The sequence below is a fragment of the Perna viridis genome, chromosome 4, assembly GCF_037379345.1.
Source record: "Perna viridis isolate PV_CMFRI_1.1 ecotype Kerala chromosome 4, ASM3737934v1, whole genome shotgun sequence".
Lineage (NCBI taxonomy): Eukaryota > Metazoa > Mollusca > Bivalvia > Mytilida > Mytilidae > Perna > Perna viridis.
This window is the reverse complement of record NC_142448.1, coordinates 43,782,053-43,790,446: the sequence shown is the minus strand read 5'-3', so window position 1 is coordinate 43,790,446 and position 8,394 is coordinate 43,782,053. Positions and strand designations below refer to the sequence as shown.

The 8,394-nt window shown below is 34.1% G+C and overlaps 1 protein-coding gene across 1 annotated transcript; it reads right to left on the bottom strand.

Moving 5' to 3' along the window:
• Positions 1–453: 453 nt before the first annotated feature.
• On the bottom strand, positions 454–6,723 carry LOC148620205 (uncharacterized). Its single transcript, XM_088580892.1, has 3 exons — positions 6,066–6,723; positions 1,323–1,574; positions 454–823 (listed from the first exon to the last, which is right to left on the bottom strand). Exons 1-3 carry the CDS (start codon positions 6,216–6,218, stop codon positions 779–781), a joined length of 450 nt encoding a protein of 149 aa, XP_088437018.1. The 5' UTR covers positions 6,219–6,723; the 3' UTR covers positions 454–778.
• Between the last annotated feature and the right edge of the window lie 1,671 nt (positions 6,724–8,394).

Here is an 8,394-nt window from a genome sequence, read left to right as displayed (position 1 = left end):
TAATTATTTTTTTTTTGCAGAATAACATTAAGTAATATAATATAATATAATATAATATAATATAATATAATCATCACACTTTAATTATTTTACTTCTTCGTCTTTTCATCTACAATTAGTTTGCACTTTTCATTTTTCACTTGGGACACAATTCCCCTTTAATTCCATATGGGACAACACACACACACACACACACACACACACACATATATATATATATGATTTCGTTTTAACTTGACAATAGTAGTTTAGTATGTATGATGATTAATGATAGACTGTTTGAAAACGGCCAACAATTTTACAAATTAATCAGTGCGAAATAATCTTAACTATTCTACTTCCGGTTCGTCTGTGTACGAACCCATAATGGAATACGAATCTGTAATCCAGACAGATCTATGGGCAGTCTGCAAAACAAATATCACACATATATAAATCAATATAAAGACCAAATCTTTAAATTTCTTTTATTTCACATGTAACACCCATTTATTTTTGGGTAAAACATATCGACTAGTATACATAGAAGGTCCTTTTAACTGATAAGATGATATCGAAAAGATTCTTTTTATCTTTTCTTTGTAAGTACTATTTCTTTGGTCAAACAGTGGGTCATGCATCCAGGTGAAAAGGCAAGATAAAGTGGGGATGATGTATCAGATGGGCGGAAGTATTTTGTCGTCATGTCTTTTAAGAACACCATTCAAAATTTCAGTAAACTCGGTTGTTCACAATTTTCCAGAGTTCATATAATCCTTTAGTTGACTTTAAAGACTTGTCAATAACCATCCGCCGTTGACTGCATTTCTGACAGCAAAATTACCTGCAAGTCACGTAAAAACAAAAATTAAATTGGGTTTTAAAACCTTGTTGTAAAGCACAGCTAAATCAGCCGATCAAGACGACATCAACTGTTGAATTTCCCATTAGTTTTGTCACGTGCTTGTATTTGGAGATTACTCTTATAAACATGTGCTTCCGCTGTATGACAAACTGCTACGTAACTAAAGACCTCAAATAGTAACATCCAGAAGCGGATCCAGAACAAAAGGTTGAGTGTTTTAAGAGAAGTTCAAGAAATAAAATGGTTCTAGGCCACTACTTGCCCGTTTTGCCAAAATTTTGCACGAATGCAAGATCTGGAGCCCACCCTTTACCCTGAATCAATCACTGCCCTCGATTTGTTCAACATGTCATATTTTCTCTTTCCTCTTTCGTCCACCCTGGACTAGACTATTTATGACAACTCGGTGGGTGTTTCTATAAAAGCAAATCCCTCAATGTACACAATATGCAGAACTTCAATGCGACATTCCACTTACTTGACAATGAGGAAACATCAATAAAGTACCACCCGGGCATTCAACATCAATCACGTGGTAACGCCGAACAGTTCCTAAGAACATCTCAGCAGACGTCAGATGCCTTGTGTCGTCCTCATCCATTTCTAGTGGTTGGGAATCCACGTCATCCAATGATCTCTTGTGTGGACCATCATATTTTTCTGTGCTTGTAACTGTTATTGTATGACACTGATCCATTCCCAACTTTGCATGTTGCCGGGTTCTACACGCCTTCAATCAGTAAAGATATTAAAACACATTGCTACACAATAGGATGACAAACAGGTACATGTGAATTATTCTTTTCTTGCAGGTTATCAAAAAAAAAAAAAACTTAATTACGCCAGAACTTAACACATCTTTTAAATAGAAAACGAGATTGGTGCGAGTTATGCTTCGTAATAGGGACTGAGAGAAATTCGATTGAAATGCGTCCATAAAACGGTAGACTTAAGTACAGTAAAGCCTGTCGAAACCAAACACTTAAGTAGCAGTCTTTGTAAGAATCATGCAAATTTTGTAAAATGTGATACACCTCATAAAAGGCTACACATTTTTATTTTTGTAATTAAGTTGTTTTACGCTAGAAACCAGTAATTCCACTTCCCATAGGCTTCTATGCTAATTTTACAATATTCAATGGCTTCTCTGGACTTTACCTAAACTTTAACCTGCAGAGGACTATATATCAGCATGATTCTACATATGTTAGCTCACAATCCTCAGAATGGCATATGGGGTTAGCAGACTTGCAGTGCAGTATTGGTCACCGAAGGGTCTACAAATAGCATGGGAAATCCCAGTGTTTTCACAAGATAGGGGTATATATAGAAATCATTATGGAGATTAGGCTTCACATCACAAGAAGCAAAATGCACCTATAATTAGTACGGAAATGTTTTTCCTTTCAGAAACTGTTTAATTTTTTAAAATAAGATGAAAACTTTTTTCACAGCACTATGAGGAACTGGGGTAATTTCTGCGTAGGACTATTTTTGCGTACGTTCCAAATGCTCATTGGTTGAATTGGTGGTCTGTAACCTAAATATGGGTCTGTACTATGAAATGTGTAATTATTCATTCAAATCTGCCAGCTCTTAGGAAATAATCAACATTGAGAATCTAATAGATTCTATTGGTCTCACTAGCCACTTCTAAAGTTTCCATTACTTTACATGTTAAAAAAGTAATTTTCAAAGTCTCACTGTGAATTCCCAGGACAAATGACATCTTAAAGTTGCATACCGTTGCGAAGCTTGGAAAATAAGGCTTCCAAAATCATTATGCTAATGGTACGATGATAGTAGAAATTCTTCACAAAATTTACTTGAATAAATAATACTGAAAATCCACATTTTTACCTGTTCTGCTAACTGACAGCATGGAGGCAAATTACTCACACATGTAAACAATATTCATACACTTTTGTAGTTAATTACATATATGATTTTAAAGTACACATTCTCAGCTTCATTTTGACTACTTTTAATCATAATACACACAAATAATGCACTTACAATGCATATGTCTAGATTCAGTGTGTTTTTGGTACTACATAGGGGGGTGGCCATTTGACCCGGAAGTGGTTAGTGAGACCATTGTATTGAGTGTCATTTACAGAGTTATCTCTCTTAATTTTGAGATCTACAGTGCATTCTATATAATTTTCATCTCCTAAGAACACGGGTCATATAAGAAACTGAATGTTAATTTCTGTTTACTATGGCAATTCAAACACAATATAAAAAATACAAATATGTAGGCTTTTTACCTATGAATAAAATTTGCATGATTCTTAGCTGGAGTGCTACTTAAGTACCATATTGTGTAAGAATCCGGCAATGGGTGACACATCATTTTCCCCAATTTAGTCATTTGTTCCTAAAATATATTCAGTACATCTAGAATAAAATCAAAAATCTATTTTTGTTTATCCCGGATTGTGACGTAGATATTTGTAGACTGCACATACAGGGAAAGAGAGTGGGAAATTTTCTCGCCATTTTTCTGTAGTGCATTTCAACTAAAGTTCGACCGATCAATATCTTATAAAGGCAAATTTTACAAACATTTTGATGATTATTTCTGGTGGTTATATGGTATAATTAATTGGTTAATGCAATAAAATCGCTGGTTTTTTTTTCATTCATGTGCCACACCTTATATACATTCTGTCCGATTTTTAGACGGAGAAGTACTTAATAGTCCGTAAACATCTCTGAACCAAACACTCTTCAAAATCGCTCTGTTTAATGTATTTTGAACTTTGTTTAAGCGATCACCTGTCTAAATCGAACATATTTTAAAATCCAAAAGGGGGTTCGATTTAGTCAGGTTTCACTGTGGCAATTTGCGCTGTTGTGATATAACCTACAGCACATAAAACTTAGTCTAGTCCCTATCAAGACATTGGCGATATATACATGTTGTAAAGTGGGTTTTGCTGTATTTCAGGGTCAATGTTTTTTAGTTTTTTTTTTAATTTTTAAAGTCCAATGCATGTAAACAACGATACATTGCATTTTCTATAAATAAATCTCAGTGAGTGATTAAAGAGTGATTTTAACGAGGTTTAGTATGTATAACCCTTAATTTGGATAATCCCCCTTAGGAGTCCTCTGACAATATATACATGTATATTGTTTCATGCATCTACATATGATACCTAACCTTCCTATAAAGTTTCATCAAAATCCTTTGATAGGTATAGAAGGAGTTGCGCTTATGAGGTTTTAACATGTAAAACACTTAATTTGAATTATATCCCTTTGGAGTGTACCTAAAGTAAGTATACCCTCCATGCACATCTACATAGGATACCCAACTTTCTTATAAAATTTCATCAAAATCCCATGAGCGGTTTAGAAGGAGTTGCGCTTACAAGAAATAAGGACAAGAGAACGGACGGACAGACACAGACTGACGGATTGATTGTTATGTTTTCGGGGTTATAACAAAAGGCTCCAAGGAACCTGAATCGCTCATCTGGTTATTTCTTCAAGTCTTTCAAGGACAATTATAACTCTGACAAGGAGTCGTACAAAAAGTTTGATCCACACAAACTTTCGTAAGTCGTATCATAAGGATCATTTCAGCAATTTAAAGCTTCATTCTATCTATCATAGTTTTCAAGATATTGGCTGAAAACTGTAAAAAAAAAAACATCATTTTTCACCTTTCAATGGCAATAACTCTTACAATGAGTCATCTGACACTTGGATCCCTGTAGACTTCTGTATGCCTTATAATAGCGATCATTTCAGAAATAAAAAGAATTCGGCTAAACCCAACAGTTATTGAGACATATGCGAAAAACTACTGTCTGAACCTATGTTCTTTTTAGTAACAGCGGCAATGTTTTTCGACGAATCATAAATCCTCACCTTAGTTCTATTGAGGATACCCCAAATAATATTTATACCAAGTTTGGTTCGAGTTGGTCAAGTAGTATCAGAGGTGAAGATTTTTTTTATAGAAATAGCATTAAAAATATAAAAAAAAAACAAAATAGGGCAATAACTCTAATATGGTAAAACAGATTAACGCGAAAATTTTACAACAGATAGATCTCATCATGTTGAATATTTTTATCCCTGTCAGAATTGGCTAAACCTAACGGTTTTGAAGATATATGCGAAAAAAAAACAACAGCATGAACCTATGTAACAGCGGTCGTGTTTTTCGACGAATCAAAAATCCCCACTTCAATTCTATGCAGGATATCCAAAGGAACATTCGTACCAAGTCTGATTCCAGTTGGGCAAGTGGTGTCAGAGAAGAAGAGTTTTGAAAAATTGCTAACGACGACGACGACGGACGCCAAGTAATGGCAATAGCGCACATGGCCTTCGGCCAGGTGAACTAAAAAGGATAAACATCATGATCTGAGTGTCAATGCACCGTGATACAAGATGGAAATATAAAGCTTTCGTCTTCCTAATTGAAGGGGCTAAGCTTTTAAACAAGTAGATTGCGTATTATCTAAAGGTTTGATAAAAGGATAAAGTTGTACCTGATCTCTACAGTATTTTTCCTTATATTTCCCTAAGAATTATGGATAAGTCGTGTGTTCTCTGCAAAATTGTAGATCCAGGGTATGGGTTAAGTGGGTAAGCACCACCATTTTATACAAAAAATTGTCGTTTTCATGGGTAAAATTGACAAAAATAGTAAATAGTGTCCTAGCACACCCCTTTTTCCGAGGAACCCAGCTGGCACCTTTCCTTTTCAAAGTGTCTGGATTCGTCCCTGCTTGGTATGTTGATCATACATTGTGAATAACATGTTTTTCGTTAATTAGTTATACATATAGAACCGTGTAAGAATCTGGTTACTTCTATAGTAAAATTGGTGCATTAAAACATTTCAACTCTGGCCAGTGGTCGTGTTTGGCAAGAGATGGATGGATTCGAACTGAGAAAAACAAAGCAAACAAAAGTTTTAAAAAATGAAAACATGATCGCAACTACAAAGTACTGAAAGGCTGTAATTAGATGGTTTTTTTTCTGCTTGAACTGCGAATATTGCTAACTAACTCTATTTATTTGTTTGTTTGTTTGTTTGTTGTTCTTTTTTGTTGTTGTTGTTGTTTTTTATTCACACACTCAATACCGGGGTTCACTAAAGTACCATGAAGTTTTAGGCATAACACATGAAAAATATACTACTACAGTATTGCGTCATTCCATTCATTACTATGTATATGGAACATTTATGTATTACCTGGATAAAGAAAAGTTTTGGCTTATTTTCGAGTTCTTTGCAGTTTACAGAATTAAACATTTCTACAATGTCCCTCGTTTTTATAGCTTGACCATCAGTTCCGATGAGAACCTGTTCTCTGGTCTTGACATTCCCTTTCCTTCCTATTTCCATTTCTTCACCATGAGATGCAATACCACAGGCAAAGCAGTCTGAATCTTCATGAATTTTACTTTCTCTCGAAGCTACAAAAATCGTTAGCTAAAAGTACGTCACTATCTGTGTTAATTATTATACAAATCTGTATAATTTTGAATATCCTGATTATCCGATTTTAGACCGGATCGTATTTGATCTTCTTTGTCGGATATTTGAAGGCAAACAAGAAGTTTACGTTTTTGATACTTTGGAATAAATGGACATCTTGTTTATTTCCAAAATCACTTTTAGTGTCATTTTAAGGCAAAAAAAAAAAAACAAAATACAAAAAACAAAACAAAACAAACAAAACAAAACAAAACAAAATAAGGCATTGATCAGTTACCAAATTTGTATGAAAAAAAAGGTTTTGAGTTTATCTTGAAGTACACAACAGAAGGCTCATTTGCCAATCGAACATTCCAGCAACTTGGGCTTCTAAAAAATTGCTTTCACCTGTTACATAAAAGATTCAAGTATCTTACAGGTGTCTACCATCCGGTTATGTGAAGATTAACTTAAGAAAAACGTATAAGAAAGCACACACACATACACACACACACACACAAAACAGCACTTGAAATATAAAAGAACAGTGACATAAGGTGCTCTGGGAGGGTACGAATGTGTGCGGAACTTGTGATAATATTTTGGTTATTCATGATATCCAATTGATTATGCACCTATTTATTATATAGATTTTCTTCTTAATTAATCGATATTTTCAATATGAAATTTAAATTCTGTGATTGGCGGATTGATATCAAAGTTGTGGCGGTAGAAAGCAAGAGAGTGAAATTACCATATTTATTTCACAGTGTGAATTATCGAAATTTATTACACTGGGAACATTCGATAAAACACTGCTATCTGTATAATAAATGTTGATATATTACGATTTTCCGGTTATAGTAATTTAGGCTAAAGCGGAAAACAGATATACATTGTATTCTATACTTTTCTAGAGTACGGCTAGTATAGAATATTAGAACCTATATCCTGTACAGAACAGTACATGTCTGTTTCCATGTTATATAACCGATAACCTTGATATTAATCAACTTGTGAAATATATATCTCAAGTCCTCAATGGTACTTTTGTATCGTCCTTTTCTTAGGAATGACTATGGAACTCTAGACTACGTTGGCCTCGTGCAATAGAACACTTGATCATTCTCAGTACCTCAGGACAAATATTCTGGTCTATTGCATCCAACCCATTTAATAACTGTTATATTACCTAATTTGTCTGTGAGATATAATAAAGAATGGAAATGGGGAATATGTCAAAGAGACAACCATTCGACCAGGAATAGGAAATTGACCGTTCCATGTTTACGAATTGGCAGACGAGAGTAACATCTACGTTTTTACACACGAGTTTTTTGTGTGTAAATTCCAATTCAATGAAGCGCTTAAAAAAAAATTGAACCAATCAAAGGGCTTAGATAAAGGTCATTATGGGGTCAGTGCAATAGACTCCTCAAGGAGACTATTGCACCGTGCAATGGTACATCGACAGTGCAATAGATCGCCCTGTCCTGAATAAATTTTGAAAATAGAGAAAAGTATGTGTATATTTAATAAACAAGATAAAACCTTATAATTAGGTAATAATATTGTCTAAAGTTCTATAATAGAGGAAACAAGTCTGTATTGAATACCTATATTTATCAGTGTATTAAGTCACCACGTCAGTTAAATCCGGTATAAAGTGACATATCTCTAAAAATATAATAGACCATTTCATACATATACCAAGGATTTTAATACAGGAAGAATCTATATAAACCCTTGCATATACGTATCTTATTGACAAATTGTTTGCTTGCTCTGTCTGCCTTTTCTGACAAAAAATCCGTAACCATGGTTACCATATCAGAGCTTAAAAGACCCGACAAAAGGAAGTCGAAACTGTGAGAGAGACAAAAGGAAGTCGAAACTGCGAGAAATACAAAAGGAATTAAGTCGAAACTGTAAGCAAAGCGTGTGTATAGATGTTACGTGCGATATATGTACAATTACTATTAGGGAAAACGTCGTTTTTTCAGCTAGTAGAATCTTGCATACAATGGTGTATTTGACATGTTTTAATTTTATACAACGAAAATGGATAGATAAAAATTAAAATTGAGAAAAATAACATTCTGAA